Source organism: Cinclus cinclus, chromosome Z (assembly GCF_963662255.1).
Source record: "Cinclus cinclus chromosome Z, bCinCin1.1, whole genome shotgun sequence".
In the NCBI taxonomy this organism is placed as follows: Eukaryota; Metazoa; Chordata; class Aves; order Passeriformes; family Cinclidae; genus Cinclus; species Cinclus cinclus.
Genome location: NC_085084.1, coordinates 44,072,358 through 44,092,038, shown reverse-complemented (window position 1 = coordinate 44,092,038; position 19,681 = coordinate 44,072,358). Strand labels below are relative to the sequence as shown.

Below are 19,681 nucleotides of genomic sequence, written 5' to 3'. Positions count from 1 at the left end.
TAATTCAATGTCAGCTGGATGAAAAAAGCATTACTCAACCCAAATGCATGTTAAGTGCACTGGAACAAAATGAGAATTCCTCTTACCCATCTCATCTGGGACAGAGAATAGACAGCTCCTTTTGTATCCAGAATTCAGATAATTTTCCACGCTAAAAAAAAAAAAAAAAAGTGCTGGACGTCTAGTAATAAAAAGTTTATTGCCAAAACTGACCAAACCTTGTGATGAGACCTTCAGGGAAGAGGCGGCGAGTTCCATGGTGAGCTGGGGGGTGGGGGGGGGCGCTCGCGATTAGTGCTCACATTTATTGGAAGCTGGACGTCTTCAGCAAGCCTTGCGCTGTACCACCCTCCCTGAAAGCCGACTTGGCGCTCCGAGGAGCAGGGGAAGGGGCCGCGTGTCCCCGGGTGCGCCGGGCGCTGGGCGGGCCCGGGCGGTGGCGGGCGCTATAAAGCGGCGGTGCCATGGGAGGGTGGCGGTGTGGAGCTGGGGGAAAGAAGGAGGGAGGGCGGCAGGGAGGGCGGCAGGGAGGGCGGCGCGGCTATCGGCGGTGCGCGGCCGCGCCTGGGGAGCGCTCGGGCCCGCGGCCGCCCGCACACCGCGGTGCCCGTGGCGGTCCGGCCGTGCCAGCATGGTGGATGTGTTCAGCGGGCGGCTCCTGGTCAGCAAGGATGGCCGCAGCGTGGACCCCGAGGAGGCCCTGCAGAACAAGGTCGTGGGCTTGTACTTTTCCGCCGGCTGGTGCTCGCCCTGCCGCGACTTCACCCCCGTCCTCTGCGACTTCTACACGGAGCTGATGGAGGATACCGAGCCCCCTGCCCCCTTCGAGGTCGTCTTCATCTCCTCCGACCACAGCGCCGAGGAGATGGTGGGATACATGCGAGCCATGCACGGGGACTGGCTGGCCCTGCCCTTCCACGACCCCTACAAGCAGTGAGTACCGCGGCCACCCCGTCCGCAGCGCACGGGAAGGAAGTCCCTGATAGAGAAGCTCCCAGGAACCTCCACCTGTGCCCCGTTAGCCCGTGCCTGCCTTCCCGCTGAAGTCCCTGGAGCCCAGGTTGCAGCGTCTCCCGGCCGTGTCCCCGCCCGAGCCGCGGCTGCCGCTGGCTGCCACACGCTGAGACAGCTCGCTCGATTGGTTTTTAGCCCGTACCAGATGTAAAGAACGCGGTTTTGCGCACTTCTTTCGGAAACGAAAAGATCTTTGAACAAGAATTAGTAAAGGCCCCATGTGTTTAAGAGATGCGTAAAAGGTAAAAAGAAATGAATGACAGGTGAGGATCAAGTGATTGTTCTTCAGGGCGGCGGTAGCTGTTACTAAGGTTGGTCTGCATTGTCTAGGTTAGGGCTCTGGGAAAAAGACAAATGAAGAAGCAGAAAAACTTGTAACTGAACTACTTGAAGCAGGGCAGAGCAAACTGGAGAATTTTAGACAGGCACGGTATCAGCTGGAGTTTAGTATTGGCATACTGTCCCTGGTAACTGGGGTGTAAAAACTCCTGTGCTGTGTGTTCAGTTTCCAAAGTGACATTCCCGTAGGCAGCTTGCTCATGAAAACAGCAAAAGGAAAGGACATGGCTGTGTATAAGTTAACAAGATGAAGGATGATACCAAGAAGTGTTTTGATGACCTAAGTCAAGGGCGGAGACTCATTTGGATGACTTTAAGAAATCTGATTTACCTCCTATAAGTATAGACTGGGATTACAGGAGCACAAATAAGATGTTCAGGGTTACTGAAATGCCTGTAACTGTAGACTTGAAATACCTGTAGAAGTATTCCCTGGTAAAGGGATTTTTCCACCCCCCACTCTTTAAAGTAGTAGATTGTGGAAAATTTTTTTCCACTTGGTATCAAAGTTAAGAAGGTAATACAATCTTTAAATGTAGATTGGGCAGATTAATTCTTCTAACAAAGAACTATTTTCTAGAGCATCTAGTGACATCTAGCTTTGCTTTTAATTCTAAATCAATCCCAGTGTGTTATGTGGTGTGTAACACCCCAGCTGTTCACTCAACTGGGAGCATGTTTGCTAATCTTTTCTCTGTGCAGTCTGACAAACTCAAGAGCAAATGACTAGAAGCCAGGAACAATTTATTAATTTCTTGGCTCATTCCTGGATGCCAACTGCCAATTGATGTTAGGCCTTTTTGATGACAGCTCCCTCTGGCTTAAACATTGTTTTCCATAATTCTCCACAATCTTCCCAGGCAGTAATTGTATTTGGTATCTAGTAAACATAATAGAATGCAGGTAAGTTTCCTGATGGAAGTATAGCACTTGAAGTCCTTGCGCACTGCAAGCTGTTCAGCATGGCCCATGGGAATGCATTTACAACTTCATCCTCTGTGGATTAGAAGTCTATTTCTGACTGCTCTTGCTCAAGTCACGCGGAGTGAAGTCAAAGACATATTTTAATTGGCTTTTCTGGGGCATATTGTAATGTCCTTCACAGTCCTGTAGAGAAGCATGGCTTGTCCTGCCAGATGACTGTGAGATCACAGTGACTTACTGAAGAAAAAAGTGTGGAGGGATATGAAAAAGCAATGTTTTGGAAGTTGTGTTTCTTGCATATACCAATAAAGGATTGTGTGGAGCTGTTCAAGGTGCTTAGGTTGGATTAACTGGTAGTTTGGTGTCAGGGATACTGATGAATTGTTGTAGACTTACAAAGGATGTGTATTCACTAAACCAAACTATAATTCTGGCTAGATACCAGTCTTAATTAAGAATATAATTTTAAAATTGGATAAGATAATAATAGTATTATCAATATTTTCAATTTATTAATATTTTTAAAATTCCAATTAATTGAATTAATTATTAGTTATTGGTTTTTTGACTGTGTAAATAAAGCATTTAGTATCTTCAATGAGGTTAAAATATCCTAGCTGGTTTCTTCAGTGTTTAAGATACATAATTGCAGCATAGCCTAATGTCTTCTAGACACAACAGAGTAAATTTTAAGTATGCGATCTAAAATACTTTTCAACAACAGAAGCATGGAGTTTCTTGGTGATGAATTTTGTCTTAAATAGCCAGCATTCCTACTTGTAGTGTGTGAAGCCTAACACGGAAGTGTCAAGCCTACTTTCAGGGACCCAAGATACTGAATTGAAAGCAGGATCTCCAGACTCTTCCATGTATTCAGTCCTGACTATTTCCCAGGGGTGGGACTGCACATTTACTACTTCATGTGATCTGTGACATGACTAATAGGAAATATTGCTCCTGATGCTTTTACTGCCTGAATGTTAATGCATATTATTTTTTTTGTTGCCTGAGGCACAGGATTTTGATTCTTAAAGTGGGGTGTGAAGGCAGTCTGGTAGGAGGTGATCACTTGGAAGAGAAAGAGGGTATTAGAGAGAAAAAGCAGGTGTAGGACAGAACACGTCAACAGCAAATGCTGTTAAATAGGATCAATGTTTTGATAATGGTACACAAAGACATACTGCTGTGCTTGTACTGAGCCCTGTGGTGAAAGACATTTTTGTGAGCGAGCCTGGTGTATGCAGTAGTTCTTGCAGGCTGCCAGGTAGGCAGGTATTTATTGAGTTGCCCTGTACAGCTCAGTAAAAATTAGAATCATAGAGAATGCCCATAAAAGGAAAACAAAAAGGTTGTGTGTCTGTTTTATATTAGGAAGTTTTATGTGTGAGGGTGGATTGGCACCTGCAGGAATATTGGAGAGAATGGCATGTTAAAGAGAAAAGGTAGAATAATGTTAAGAATTGAGAGCAATTTCTTAGTTCTTAGACTTTTTAGACTGCTATTGCAAAATCTCAGCAGACACTTTGAAATTGAATCCCAAGCATGTGATGTGCATGCTTATGACTAAGATTTAACAATGCTGAAATTTCACAGCCAAAAGAAAATACTTACAGCTGTGTATTGCAGGGCAGGCTGCTAGAAGACGAGCAAGATGCCCATCACTTTCATGTGGCACCACTTCCAGTTGAAAGCTGTTATAATTCAAGTATTGTCGGATATCACATTACAAGTGTGTATAAAATTTACCATTTGTGTTCCCAAGATTGTATTATAGCTGCCCCATGTTGTCTACATCTCAAGAACCCTCTTGCATATAGATCTGAAACCCATATATAGACATACTTGTGTTGTGACTCAGCCTGGGTAGGCAGTCAGGCTCCGGACAGCTGCTCCCATGGGATGGGGGAGAGAATGTGAAGGGTGAAAGTGAGAACACTTAGGGGTTGAAATACAGTTAAATAGATAAAGCAAAAATGAAGATACACAGGCAAAGCAAGGTACTTTGGAATTCACTCACTGCTTCCCATTCACTGACAGATATTTAACAGTTTCCAGCACAAGGGGGCCTCATCCTGTAATGATTGCGCGGGAAGATAAATGTCCTGGCTCTGAATGTTGGTCCCTTCCCCTTCTTTCTTTAGCTTTTACATCTGATCATAGTGTTAGATGGTGTGGAACATCCTTTGGTCGTTTGAGATCAGCTGTCTCAGCTGTGCCTCCTCACAGATTCTTGTGCACCACCAGCCTACTCACGGCATGGTAGGGCCAGGAAAGGCTCTGGTGCTGCGTAAGCACTGCTCAGCAATAGCTGAAACACTGGTGTGTTGTCAGTGCTCTGAAGAAAGTTAGCTCCCAGCCAATGTCAGTATTATCTAGAAATACAAAATCTGTGCTCTTAAAAACTTTCATCCAGCCTTCTGATAAGAATCAAAAGATCTAACAATGGCTATGACCTTCAGTTTGCCTCAGTCTTAATATCATGGGGTTTTATTTCTATTTATGGTTTAATGATACCATGAGTTGCCATTGGAGTTAGTCCCATGGAACATATGTGGTTTGTGCAGATGAGTCCTGGGATTTTAAGTCCCTGTCGGAGAAAATTATCTTAATAAGTCTGAAGTAATTTTTGTAAGCACGTGTTCCTATGTACGCAGTAATTTAGAAGCACAGTCTGCAGAACTCTTTCTGAGCTTTCTTCAGGTCCACTCATCTTGCAGGTTGCACAGAAATGTAAGCAAAATCTGTGCACGCTTCAGTGTGGTTTGATGCAAGCAAACTTCCACCCTAAGGCTGTCTGGACAAGAAGCCATGCTGGGCTGGATATATATATACTCCCTTAAGAAAGTAAAGTGTAAAATTCTAGTCTCCATACCACATTACATTCAGTCTCCTAGTGCTCTGTCTCTGATTGCTACAATTGTGTTTATCATCCTCTGAACCAATAAAAAGCATCTTCCACCCATCTTGATTGTCATTCAGGTAGTATGAGGTGACAGTATTTTTACATGGGTTCTATGCACACTTGTTTGGAATGTGTTTTTTTTCACCTATTTTAGCAGATTTCAGAAAGGTCTGTGAGGATTGTTGATTGATTGCTTCTGCATTATTGCTCAGCCAACATAATGGCAGAGCAGTGCCCTTCAGCTGTTGATTTTTCTTCTTTAAGGGAAAAATACAGAAGGGAAGGCATGTTTCAGGAATGTCTTATCTGGGTCAGTATTTCACTTAAGTCTTATCTTTTGGTACTTTTTTTCCTCCCAGGAAATAATGGAAAATACCACATATTATTGTCAAGTACTTTTTAACAATGTCTACATTTTCTTTCTACTCAAATGTCTTTGGCATTTGAACCTCATACAGCAAAAGTTCATGCTTGTGGTGATGGCACTCAGGCTGCTTATTTCGTTAGTGTTTTAAGGATGTCTTAAGAGAGATGTTAGTGTTTTAGAATTTGGCTATTCTGTTACTGCTTGTTTTGTGTCTGTCCTCTGGTTCTTCTAAAGGTGCAGAGAAGGAGTTGGAATTTTTTTCTTTGGCCACACAGATGGGTGGCTCTTATTCCAAATGTTTTGATTGCTCAGTATTCTGTATGTAGAAGGCCTATTCCACTGAGGGAGTTCAAGGAATATCTTCAGTCTCTCCCATTTACACAAAAATATTATGCATCATGCTTTAATGGTGATTGCAGGAACTAGCACTGTGGGCCACTTGAGTGTATTCGTAGGGGAATGAATATCAAATGCTAATCTAAGGGAGATCCTTCTCCTGCCCTGTAAAAAGGGCCCAGAATGATATCTGATCTGGGCTAGGAAAAACAGGGTGGAAGAGAATGTCAAACTTTTCTTCTGTGGACATATTTTACGCCTCCAAGAGCCTCTGCTCCTGTAGAAACTGCAGGCAGCAGTGATGAGCATTTACAGGAAGGATGCTGCAGCTCTCTGAACTCTGAGCTACATTTCACTGTGTAGGCTTCCAGCTGCAGCTTTGTTCATCTCCTTACACTATCCAGTGCTCTACCTCAAACTCTGAAGAAGCCCAGACACTTCTGCTCTCCCATGTGTCCTGTCCAGAGTAGCCTGCATAAGAGACTAAGAGTTTTCTTCAATTGCTCCTAATGGTGTGTTTTATTTGTAATTTTTTTCCCCTCAGTGATCTGAAGAAGAAATATAACATCACTGCAATTCCTAAGCTGGTGATTGTGAAACAAACTGGAGAAGTCATTACTGACAAGGGAAGAAAACAGATCAGAGACAAAGGGCTATCCTGTTTTCGGAACTGGCTTGAGGGTGCAGATATCTTTCAGAATTTTTCTAGCTAAAATGTTGGCAAATACAAGCAAGAAAAGGCATTGTGGAAAACTTGGTAGAGCTCTGAAAACCCTCTTGCTTTGTTCAGAATGAGAAGGGTAAGGCTTATTTATTTATCTTTACTTGTGGACAAATGTTGGTTTTGACTTGAAGACTGGTTATTCCAGTATCATAAAACGCAATTATTGTTATAGTTGTATTGTATTTCTACCTATGGTATTTAGTATGAACTACAGCATTCCAAATAATGCTGAAGAAGAATAGGCTGTTTTGACAGTAATAATAGAAATCTGTGAAATCTATGCAAACACTTACTTGGGAAAGTCCTCACAGTAAATATAAATGCAAAAAAACTATTTATTGGTGACATTTTTTTCCAGGTGATTAGCACATTTTATTAAGAAAATTAAACTGTTTGCTTTAATAAATTAATTACTGTTTATGAAATATGTCTCATGTATTTCCTTATCTACCTTAACATGATTAATCAGAAAATGTAGTGATTTTAAATAGAATGCATTTGTTTTCCAGCACTGAACAAATATTCTTCTACTTTATTTTAGTTTTATGGGATTTATTTTTATTTATTTATAATTCTGCTCGGTTTTCCTTACCCCTGGGTTTTAAAACTTGGCCCTATAAGCAAAGTGTAGGATTGGAACTAGATGATCTTTAAGGTCCTTTCCAACACAAGCCATTCTATGGTTCTCTGATGTTAGCTCCCCAGCTAACATCAGGTAACATTAAGAAGAAACTGTTTTCCATCTTTTCTTTTGCCAAAATATGTAGAAGCAAACATAAAAAATTATACCAGGTCTCTCTGATTAATGCTCATGTTGTATCTAAAGCACAACTTGATTTGCTGTCTCTTCACGGTTGTCGTCTCAGCCCAGACATCCATGCAATTAATGAGCCAAAAAAAGCCCCACTTCCCGTGCAAGCCAAGTGTTTTCTGATCAGAATTTAAAGACTCTAACAGAGTTATTATTCTTTCAATTACAAGCACTTATATTTCTTGCACTTGACATCTGGTTGACTCAATTTGGAGTAAGAAAGCCTGTGTCCATCAGTTGTAGTGCTCTAGTTCTGTGCAGTGTCCCAGCAAATCTTTGTGACCCCAAGGGGTTGCAGTCCTCTAACTGCACCCAGAATTCCAACTTCCTGTCCATGCCCTGGATTATGTGCATTTATAGAGGGTCTGAAATTTAATGTGTGTGAATAACTGTATCATTTAAAAACAAACCTGTGTCATTTTCTTGTAATGGACGGAGAAAAAATTCTCTGAAGACTGGGAATGTAAAAAGTCACATGTACTTCACAGTAGGTAAGAAGCAAGTACTCCAGAGAAACTGCTTTTGAAATGAAAAAAAAATAACTCTAGAAAATGTACAGCAGAGTTGTGAAGTCTGAGCACCTTTTAGCTGTTTTTAAAATTACACCTGGTTATACCACAGACAATTTCTAATTTTTGCCATCTCACTGTATAAATAGTATTCATGGCCTTCCCTAATGACTGCCAAGCTTCTTAGTGATTTTTTTTGTGCAAGATGTTAGCACTGCTTCTGAGATCACCTAATGGCACATATTTTTCACATGTAAGATGAGAAAAAAATTAACAGAAGTTTTTTCAAAAGTTTTAAGATAGGCTACCTGAATATGGAATAATATATATAGCAAAAGTATCCCCTGAACCCTATTATTGGGTATCAGGCATTACTTCAGCCAAGATATCTTGGTTCATTGTTGGTCTATATGCACATATATGAAAGAACTCAGTATTTTATAACAAAGATGGACGTGGGCTCTTTGGATAATTGACACCAATTGAGTAATACAGGTTCCAAGTAAAATTCAGCTAGGAATTCATAATGGGGAAACAAAGATATATACTGTACAAAAAGATTGGTGTGACTTCAATCAAGGAGTGTTGGTTTTGCACATCAGTGTTTGGAATATCAAAAATTTGTTTTCCTTGTCAGTGTTAAAATAATCCATGTTTGACCTAGAAGAAATACAGAGTAGTGGAGAATATTTTCTTATTAACAATACCTTGTGAAATTATATAAGCAAGTGTTAGTGGGTGAGCTGTAAGTCTTATTATTATTATTTGGAATGTGTGTTCTTTAGAAATTGAATTTTACAATGTACTCAGAATGTACAGAATTGTCCCTTTAGCTTAGATTATTGTTCAGTTCACTGATGACTTTCTACCCTCTATTTTTAGTCACAGACACCTTGAATATTAGTTAATAGTAGTACTTTTTCAGTGGAGTGGGGAGGAAAATCTAATTTTTAAAATACAGCAACAGACATATTGTCATGCATAGTGATACTGGTTGATGCTGCACCTTCTTAAAGGAGTCAACTAAAACACAAGTAAAGTTAAGAGGAGGACCATTCTTCCTAATTGCACTGGGCAAGATATTGTCCATTATTAGTGAGTTAGTTATGGATCAAAATATGCTAAGATTGAATAAAAACCAATGGTGTTGAATTTGTTGTAGATGTTATGAACAATTACTTTATTAGGAAAAATGGCAAGGATTGTAAATTGATATTTTGTGCATTGATAAATAGCCTGGATTTTGTAGAGGCTTTCTGCAGGTGAGTGCTGCAGGCCCTGCTGTGACTCTTATTTTAAGAAGAGGCAAAGCAGTCTGGTGACAGATTCAGACATGAAGCAAACATCGAAAAGCAATTAACATCTCTCTGTTAATTTTTATTCCTTTTATTTCTTCACCCTGCTCCTAAAAAGAGTTCATTCTCCCTTCTCCAGAGCTGCTGTTTTCAAACTTTAATAGTATTATGATGTATTTAAAAATATGTGCATAAAAATTGGGAGTGGGGGGGGGGGGGAGCGATGTTTGATCTCTGTTTATTCACCTGAACTCTTCAATTATGAGGTTTTGAGCTGAACAAAAAACCTAAAGTACGTACTTGGAAATTTATTGAAACGCTGTAATGATATCTTGATATACATTTTTAAGACTAACCTAATCTTTCACTTTTCTTCTCAGCTGAGAGTACATATATAATATCAGTAGCTCCTCCTGAAGTATGAGTTAAATATGGACAGCAAACACGTGTTTTGCAGAACACAAATACTAGTTGGTACATACATGAAAGATTTTTTTGCTCTTCATTTCATTTCCACCCTGTGCACAGCCTGGCTTTGCCTTTTGTACAGCTGAGTTTTTTCTTAAGACCAGATACTGATAAGAGTTTAACTGTTATGTGTTCTCTCTACAGGCAATATTCATAAAAGGGTAACCTTAAATTTCTTTCCGTCAGTTTCTGTGAAAATGGACATACAAATTGCCAAAACTAAGCAGAAACACTTTTAAGCCTTCTACCTCCCCAATGTCATTTAATTTTCTCTAGCAGATGAAGTTCAATGATCATATTCAATATCATATTGATAGCCCGATATTAATTAATGCTGTCAGTGTCAGGTGAAGAAGTTACTATGGAAGGTGCTGTTTTCTACCAGAAAAACCCTGCATTTAAGCATAGTGATACAGTCCCAAAGAAGTACTTCAGAGAGAAGTTGAAATAACTTGGCACAGGGATGTTCTTATGTAGACTCTTCTCTGGGCAGGAACAGAGATTGGAGCCTTAACAATTCAAACAGATAAAAAAAACTTGTAGGCAGGTTGTAAATAGATACTGTCCTCGAAATGTTTGTACTAGCTGTTCCAGTAACTCTGCCTACTTGGATTTGTAGGACATTGACAAATCAATTTTGCAAAGGCAGTAGCCAAACCTCCCCAACCCCTCTTATACAAAAACCTTAAGTGCATGCACAGGGCATCAAGCAACATATTTTTCAAAGATTAATGTTTTCCCAGGGGCAAATTTGGGCACATTTCCCTTGCAAACATTAAAGTTACCAATATTGTTATGCTTGGATCAAAATTATTTTCAAAGGAAATTATTTTACTTGAATAACTGGGGGTTTGTCCCTGAACAAGGTCATTTACTGAGATTCTTTTCTTTGGTGGTAGCTCCAGTTTGGTTTTGAAAGGCACTCACGTTTCCAGCAGGACTGTCAAACTCCTAAGTTCTCTTCAACATATGGCATACCTGTTTAAGTATAGAAGATGATGTTTATAGTAATTTCTCAGTTAATGCAGCCATCTACTGGTTATGTTTATTTCTTACTTGGAAATCAGTAGCAATATTGCCAGCCTCAAATGCTACATTGAGGCTTATAATCTCTATTTATTTGTGCAAGTGGCTCTGTCTCTCAGCCCCTAGTTTCTCCCAGTATAATATATAATACCCCATTGAATGCCATCTCTGAAGTTTGAGATGTTTGAAGGGTGCTTTGAAGCTCCAGGTATCCTGATACAATGACAAGGCATAGACATTTTGTGACCTAATGCAATCTACATGTACTGGAATGAAGCCATATCTTGTTGGCATCACCAAAGCAAAATTCCATGGTCTACATCTAGATACCTCCTCTCTGCTACTTCATAAAGCTTTTATCACATATAGTCCTATCTGGTGAAGAGAGCAGAGAATGAAGGGCAGGCAAGGGGAATGAGTGGACTGAATTCTGGGGTCCCAGTTCTGGCTTTTCTTTTCAATGGTACTCTGTTCCTCTGATTCATGTTAAATGCTGCAGCTAGTTGTGCTTATGAAGAGTGCTGCTTTTACTGATACCTTAATTAACACCTATCACTAGAAGAGTATTCACATTTACCGTATCTCCATTTATATTTGAAGCTGACACATTATCACCTCCTCCAAGAGAAATTCAAACAGTTGCACATTTAAGGCCACAAAAGAATTTGAGTTTATGGAGGATTTTACTGTGGTGCAGAGAGAGAGATCAGCTGCAGAGACTAAGGCAGAAATGTGAAGTGTTTCACACATGGGAAAAGAAGAAAGACAGAACTAACTGCTTGAGGCTGAAGTAGTTCTAACACCATGAAAGAAGTTTGAAGTTGGTGGACTTGGCTGGAAAAAGTGTGGAGTTGTGACAGTAAAATTCTGCTGTACTTGTTTCAGTCATTGTGCATTCAAGATAGCATGACTTTCTTTAAAAATGAACAAGATTGACCACAACAACCCCCCTCCAAAACCTTCAATTAGATTGCAATAAATTGCACAGCTTCAAACCTTTGACTTTCTGCTCAAGTTGAGAGAGTAAGTGCCAACTTTGTCTGAATCTTCTAGCAATGTCCAAAACTAAACTACTTTCCGTCTGGTATGTGGAAGCAGCCTTAGTGTGGTCAAAATTGGATCAAGGACACAGCAGCATCACAAGTGAGAGATGGAGAAGCTGGACAGAAGTCTGTGAGTTCACATGGATTAACATGAGTTTCTGGGTTATTGGGAAGAAATGGGTACATGTGCTGAAACCCCTTTCCCTTCTATTCAGATACTGCTGTCCTGACGTATTGATCCCCTGCACAAAGCACTTTGTATCTGCTGTAAATGTACATAAACCCTAGTAGTGCTGTGTTGTGTCATGCTTTGCACTGATAGAGAACTGAAGCTCTTTCTCCCTTCTGTCCTATAGCTGTTGAAATAACCTCCTGCCTGACCAGCATCTGTGAAGTAGACTGTGTTTGCAGTATGACAGGTATTTTGTAGTCCACAGAATGCGCAAAAGTGGAATAGCCGAGGCTACCTCTTTGTGGTTTATCTTCTCTTGTACTTTCAGCTTGAGAATTTTTGACCACATGAACTCAACTCTGTGAGTCCATGCAGAATGTTTCTTCCTCACAAATTGAGTTGTGGTTTGTAATCTGCTTACTGAATGTGTTTTAAAAAGTCGTGATGTACTTGACCTTTGAAGGAAGACATTAGTTTGAGGTATTTATTTTAAATCTCAATCTAGAATATCCTTGTCTAGTGGTCGGATGCCAAAACACAGTATGCAGTATAAAATGGAGGGGTCTGGAAGCTATGTTAGAAAGTATTTGTTTCATCTGCAAGAGTTAAAGAAGAGAACTTGATAGGACTGTCAAGTGCAGTCTGGTTATGCCACAGTTTATTTTCAGCTGTACTTGTTGATAAACTGTACTTATTGACAAATACTTTGTTGCTAGAGTCCACACGTACTTCATGAAGGTAATCCAATATTGCTGGTCTTCCATAAACATTTCTCTGTCTTTCAGAAGGGTGGTGTAAATATCATGCTGGATAGAGCTCAGGTGATTATTGAAGAGGAACATGGCTTAGTCTCTGCTACTTAAAATAGTAAGGGAGTGGGTGTTAGAGTGTTATGCAAGCTAGCAAGAGGCACAGCCATCTGCAGCTGCTCCTGATTAGGAGGGAGAGAGAAAAGGGGGTATGTGTATAGCACATATTAACCTGGCCTTCAGGCTGGTGTCTGTTGCTGTAGACCAAAGGCCAGGAGTTGCTCAAAATACAAGCAGGAGTGCAGAATGGAGGGACCAGACACGCTCCTCTGTCTCAGCTGTGCATTCTGCATGGAACAGAAAAGCCAGATCCAGCAACAGAATCCAAGCTTGAATCCTCATCAAATGGCAACAAGGAGAGGTGTAGTCCTTTTCTAGGGAAGGTGAAGGAGCAAAAAGATTGTAAACTGTATTTGTTACATCCTCCCTCTCCTAAGGCCATGTTAGGAAATCCTACCTAATCCTACCTAATTCAGCTGCTGAGATGCTCCTCTCTGAACACTTAATTGTTTTATCTAGAGAAGAGATTGTCAGATCCTGGGGACTCGTGAAAAAGGCTATTTTAATCTCATTAGCTCACTAAACACAGGGTCAGTTAATGCAGGGGTTAGCCCTGGCCCAGTAGTCACCTGCAGGTTTTCAGCATAAAACCTTTATTTTCCCAGTTGTTTCTCCAGTTTTTGTCATCATATTTTTCACTCTTCTTCTTACCATTTTATACTGAAGTACACAATCTCCTAAAGTTTCATGCATTAGTAAGAGGAAATATAGCAAACTATTATTTGTACTCACTGTGAGTTGCAACGCATGTTAAAAGGAAAATGGGTTCCCTTTTAAAGAATGAATATATAAAGCTAGACCAGTGAGTTACAGTCTGGAAGTTCAGATGGAAAATTAAGTTAAAAGTTCAAGATCTGTGTAAGTATCTGGTTTAAATAGACAGAACTGTGGTTTGCATCACTTGATACCAAGCAACCTCCCCAGAAGGAGATCATCTTGAAGCAAACAAAAAGTAAATCAACAGTATGCTTCTTTTAGACTTAGATTGTTGGTTTAGGACCTCAAGAATAAACATGAAACAATTGATGATTGAGCATAAATAATTGAGAACTAGGAAAGCAAAGAGGCATGTTGACCAGATAGGGAAGCACTTCTAGTTCATATCAGTCAGTCACCCAGGATGGGACAGCAGCTAACAAATACAAGGAAAAAAAACAAAAAAAACCCAAAAAACAAATAAAAAAAGCAAACCAACAAAGTAAAAAAAGGAACAAGCAAAAAAAAAACAAACAACAAAACAAAAAACCCCAACTCAAACCAAAACAAAAAAACCCTCAAAAAGTAAACAAACAAAAAACAAACAAACAAACAGAAAACAAAATAAAACAAAAAAAATAAAAATTTGTCATCTTTCTCCTATCCTGATTTCATGATTCATTTATGACTTTGTATTTATCAGGTTTTCTTAGCAAAGTTCCACTCTTACTGGCTTTATTCCTGACACACACCACACTAAGAATCCCTCTATCTTTGAGCTTGTCTTGAAAAATTAAACTCTTACTTAATAATCTATTTTACTGAAAAGAGAATATTTGATTCACAGTGCTTGCACCTTATTATGGCTTTCTGAAATTTGAAAGAGGGACAAAAAACATATTTCTAGGTTTTTAGCCTTGAAACCAGAAGGACTTTTTTTCCCAACAGTTATTTTCCAGGATAAAATACCACTTCTTTAAAGAAATATTGTCCTATATACCATGAGGTTGCATGGAGCTCCACATTTCTTTGATTGGCCTAAAAATGTTAATAAACTCAAGAATTGCTTGTCAGTCTTTAATTTATGTCTCTGGATAAAAAATATTTAAGCATTAATATTTAAGTATTAATATTTACCTTGCCCTACAAGGTAACTCTGATTCCAGCAAGAATATTTCAGGTTTCTCTTCCTTCTAGTTTATCATAGCAGGAAATATGTTTCTGTGTGTAAAACCAAGGCAATGGTAAAACAGTGCTTCTATTTAAAATTAATGTATCGTTTAATATTTTTTATTTACTCCCCTCTTTTCTTTGTAGTTCAGAGGGTGAGATAACACATTATTAGTTCAGGTATGTCTGAAACTGCAGAGACTATTCTGGAAGTTAGTTCATCACCACTGTCTCAGGCAGGCGATTGTCTCCAGAGAAAAATGAAATAACATTCATACACATCCCTGCAATGAACAAATGTCCAAATGAGACCAGATGGATTCTTGAAGAGAAATTCTCCCTTGTGGTAGAACAAGGTCCACTGCCCGTTTACGTTAAATTTGGTTCTAAAAATAAGATTTAAGGGAGATTTTAATAATTGAAGAAAAATTTTCAGTGTAGCACAAATTTATATTTCTCCCTTGCACTGATCTCACTGCAATCATTACATTGATCTCCAGGGACACCATTTTCTCAGCTTACATAATTTCTCTTTGAGAGCATTTCTACAATTTACATAAAAAGTAACCACAGTTTTAGAAGAAAATACATTTCCAAATAGATCCATAATGTAGCAAAGTAATTATTATTTCCTCGGTAAAATGTATTATCAGCATTTCGATCCACATGCTCAGAAATTATGATTCTTTTAACTGAGTATTGTTAGTGTGGAACAGCAATATTCTTGCATTATTTTGCACCAATTGGAAATCCTGAGCTGTGTTACTGTGGACTAAAATAACAGAAAAGGCAAATTGATGGAAGTAGCAATGATAAGAGGCAGAGTTCTTTTCCTCTTAGGACTCATATCTGCAAAAATAAATGGAAGGGAGTTGTTTTTAGTGTGAAACCAGTAAATAGATTCACAAATAGAAATTAGTAAGTACAGAAAAATACCAGACTCCAGGTCAGATTTTTAAGATTCATTTCCCAATTAAACAATACGATTTTCCCACTAGGAAAAATTATCTGTTATGAGAAATAATGAAGCAATAGATGTTTTAATTTAGCCTTGCAAGACAAGACTGTTCTTTGGTTCTTTGGTTATTATTTTTAAATTTCATATTCTTCTTTCCTTAAATTCTGCTGAAATCTTACTCTGGAATGGTTTATTTGATGGCAAAATCTAATATTGGCACTCTGTGCTTCTCTGGCCACATCCACCTAGATTTCACCATTATCAAAACACAAGCCATCTCAATAGTCCTGGGAAGCAGATGATATGATCTATATTAATTTTACTAAGAAAGAAAACATGACGTAATGAAAGTGTCTGGAAAAGTTTCCTGTGAATTTTGAGCAATTCCAGGACATAAACAAATTAGACTCCAGGACTCCACAACCTGTGATTTGATTCCAAAGCCAGTGGTTACCAAACTACAGCTAGGGACTCATTGCACAATTGTGGCAAAGAGTCTACAGATAATTGACAAAACCACACTGCTTTTGCAGGGTTTTCATTTAGAGAAGCTGGTTGTAAGAGACTGTGAGAAGTTACGCTCTCTTGGTCTGAAATATTTGGAAAGAACCACATTTTTCTGTGAGTATGAAAAAATATAGCCAAAATTCCTCTAGCTTTAATTGTTAAATAAGTTAGAGCCTTCATCTTCAGAGAAGTATGAATGAAAAATACCATCATAACAAGTTGTGTTACATGCTTACACCAGCAAATGAATGTATGTCCTAAAAAACAAAACGGAGAGATAATACTCCAAGAAAAAGTTTGTAGTTGCAGTATGGGAAAAGAATATTTAGTCCAAGAATTATGGTGAAGTTCCGTATCACACATGACACCAGACATAATGTAGGACCCAGGAAGGTTACATAGTCACTACAGGTACCTTCTAAGGCCCTTTAAAGAGATGGGATTACTGTCTGGCTGTCTTAAAAGTATACTTAAATTCTCTTGTGCTGTGGCTACTGCATCCATTTTTCAAGGACATATTCAACTCTCCTGTTCTCAGTGTCTCGCCCAGGCAGATTTTTGGTAAAAGCAGTTCATGCCTGTGGTTTTTAACCCCTGTGAAAAGAAGGAGCCAGAGTAGTTGTGTGGGAGGGAGAGCAGCAATACCTGTGCCAGAAGAGCAGGAGAACCTGAGCAGGCAGAAACTGGCTTCTGGACAGAGACCTTTGGTTGGGGTGGGAAGACAAGGGGAGATGGCCAGCTTAGGACGAGGAATTCAGGGAGACATGTGAAAGGAATGGGATCATCCAGAGTGGGAGAAATAGAATTTTTTTCTTGCAGCCAGATAATTCTGAGCTGAGATACACTGGGAGTCTCAGGACAAGCTGGGAGCAGAAGGGGCTGGGGGCTGCATTTTACATGAGGGTCCAGGAGGGGTGGGGTTACACTGGAGCAGCTCCAGTCTACTCACTCAGACAACTAGGCATTCTAAGGTTTGTGGGCAAGAGGCTTGACAAAACACCCGTTAAAGCCAGGAGGCTGGGTACTACCTTAATTTCTTTTTTGATACTGGAACCTTGTTCTGCCACCAGGAGATGTATCAGGAGGAGCCTGAAGGTAATTGCTGCAGGAGCTGCCCTGTGTGCTTGGGCTGCACCAAACCTAGGCACTGCTCTGCCTGCTGCAGCACCACCTCTTTCTTCCAGCTGAGCTCTGGCAATTGAATAGAAATGGACCTGAAACACTTCCTCTTGCTCCTAACTTCAACCCTGCTGGCTTTGTCTAGAGGTACATTATTGCTACCATTTTTTTCTCTTTAGAAACTTTATTGGTGAAATATATAGTGCAGTAAAGTTAGCTTTTTCAAAAAAAAAAAAAGTGCTTACCTTCTTCTCTATTTTGTTATCCTGAAAGACAAACTGTCTGAACAGTTTCTGTGTGTGCTGGTAAGTTAGAGTCCTCTTATTGCCCAACTCACCTTTACAACAGCCAGCTGAATCTTCAAAGCACTATTTGGTGTATGAACAAGGTATGGCTTATCCTCTCATCATATGTCCTCCATCCCAAATAACTTGAAACTGAGACTCTTTGAACAAAGACTTTGAAAGAGTAAGATTTTATGATTTTACTTAGTCACCACGTTTCCTACCCATACATGCACGTACTCATATGTATTTATGCACACACACACATACATATATATATATGGAGAAAAGAAGAAAAACAAGACATTCTAAAACCAGAACATATCTAGTTTAATTTAATCCTGTGTAGTTTTTCTGTGGTTCTTAACAACTGCTCACCACAGTGGATGACAAGTGCTGGGAATATTTTTCTTCTGTTGAGAAGAGAATGTTTACTAATGGTTGATATTCTGGCAGCCATGCTTACTGCAACACTCCTGTATATGCTAAGAGTGACCCACCTGTAGGCCTGTGTGCCTCCTACAGAGGGTATCCTGTGACTTTGCATTTTCATCATTGCAGCCATGTGGACTCCAGGAAGATACCTGGGCACCAGCAGTACACTGCTTCCCTAAAGGCAAAATCGAGCTAAGTTGTCCTCAGCCTTCCTGTCCTCAAGCTGTCCACTCCTTGCTTTTGCTCACTCTCCTTCATCCCGAATTTACCAGTTGAATAGTTCATTTTTTACAAGGTTCTTTAAAAAGACCTGGGAAAAATCAAGATCAGCTTTCTTTATTAAATGCAACACCTCAGGGCAGCCCATTTGTAATGTCCACAGCTATCATGGCTGGACAGTAACCCACTCTATAACATATTTTTTAATACCATCCAGAATAATTTAGAAGTCTGAAATTAACCCTAAATTACTTCCATTCCACCACTCTGTACAGTTATTATACTTCTAGGAGATAGGAACTAAATATATAGGAACTGTCACTGCTTGGTGACAGAACAGGGAGGATATTTTTAAAGCTAAACAGTCTAAGTAGGATTTGACTCTCAGTGGCACAGTTCTGTGTCATAGCTCTTAAGCTAAAACAATAAAAAGTGGTGGTTTGCACTCTTTCTAGTTCTTTCAGTAAGGAGAACCCTGACTTCAAATACCTGGCTTTTAAAGGGATACTTCTGGGCCATAGCCTCACAGATATATCCCTAGCCAACACCCTGAATTTTTTAACAAAGATTTAATCCTGGTCCTGCAGCATGTCACACATTCTCAGCTCTGAATGACCAGAACATATGGAACGAAAACGTCAGGGGGTTTAAGTTCCTGCGGTAATGAGACTCGCAGGATTAGCAAACCTTGCCGGCACCATCCGGCTGCAGCTCCGCCGCTTTCCCCTTCAGCGGTTTCCCACGAGAGGGCAATGCCATCCCTGTTTTCCATCCCTCAGTAGCAGAACACTCTAGAGCTCGGTCAGCTCACAGATTGCCCCCTCTGCTGACCGATCCACACTCAGTTTGCTGCGTTGTTCTCACAAAAGTGGATCTATTTAGCATTGTGGTTATTGATCTTCATCTACCATTTTTTTGGCAAAGGAAAATACAGGTAGCTGGGGGACTGTTTGCTGGCAAAGGCTCTGTAAGATCCAAAATTATTTGTCATTACTTGAGCCCTGAACTTGTGCTCCTTTGAAATACTGTAATTTGATTATATTTATATATATATAGATTTATAAGAGGAAAACAGCTTCAGACATTAGTGCCGGCTGGCTATCTTTAAGCAATACAATTACCAAGCAGATGAACAGGAGCTGTGTTTTTGTGTAATTGTTACTGAAGGGGAGCTGTGGGAGGAAAGGGTTGTGAGGAGGAAGAGGGGAATTACTGTTCAGTGGTTTGGCAAATCATCAGTGCCAAAGTTGTCCTGTAAACCAACCTCGTGTTTCAATAAACTGCTAAAAGAACTTTTCATATGTACCAGGAACAAACTATGTGTTTGTTGCTTTGAACCTGAGGTCAGTCAGTCATGCTTTTCCCCTTCCCCCTGTACATGTCTGGTTAAAAGGTGCAGTTTTTATAGCTGGTTTTTGTTCTTTTCACCTTGACAGACAGGCAGGACAAACCAGCAACACCATCTGTCCCAGTGATACTGGCTGTTTTGGCATC

General features: G+C 39.9%; 1 protein-coding gene across 1 annotated transcript; it reads left to right on the top strand.

The window, feature by feature from the left end:
* Nucleotides 1-631: 631 nt before the first annotated feature.
* On the top strand, nucleotides 632-6,595 carry NXNL2 (nucleoredoxin like 2). The gene is made up of 2 exons (XM_062513749.1): nucleotides 632-933; nucleotides 6,427-6,595. The coding sequence occupies exons 1-2, from the start codon at nucleotides 632-634 to the stop codon at nucleotides 6,593-6,595; spliced, it is 471 nt and encodes a 156-aa protein (XP_062369733.1).
* The last annotated feature ends 13,086 nt before the right edge of the window (nucleotides 6,596-19,681 follow it).

Coding starts and splice junctions, on each gene's coding strand:
- NXNL2 (XM_062513749.1), top strand. CDS start 632: ATGGTGGATGTGTTCAGCGGGCGGCTCCTGGTCAGCAAGGATGGCCGC. Junction 934..6,426: donor TTCCACGACCCCTACAAGCA/GTGAGTACCGCG, acceptor TTTTCCCCTCAG/TGATCTGAAGAAGAAATATA.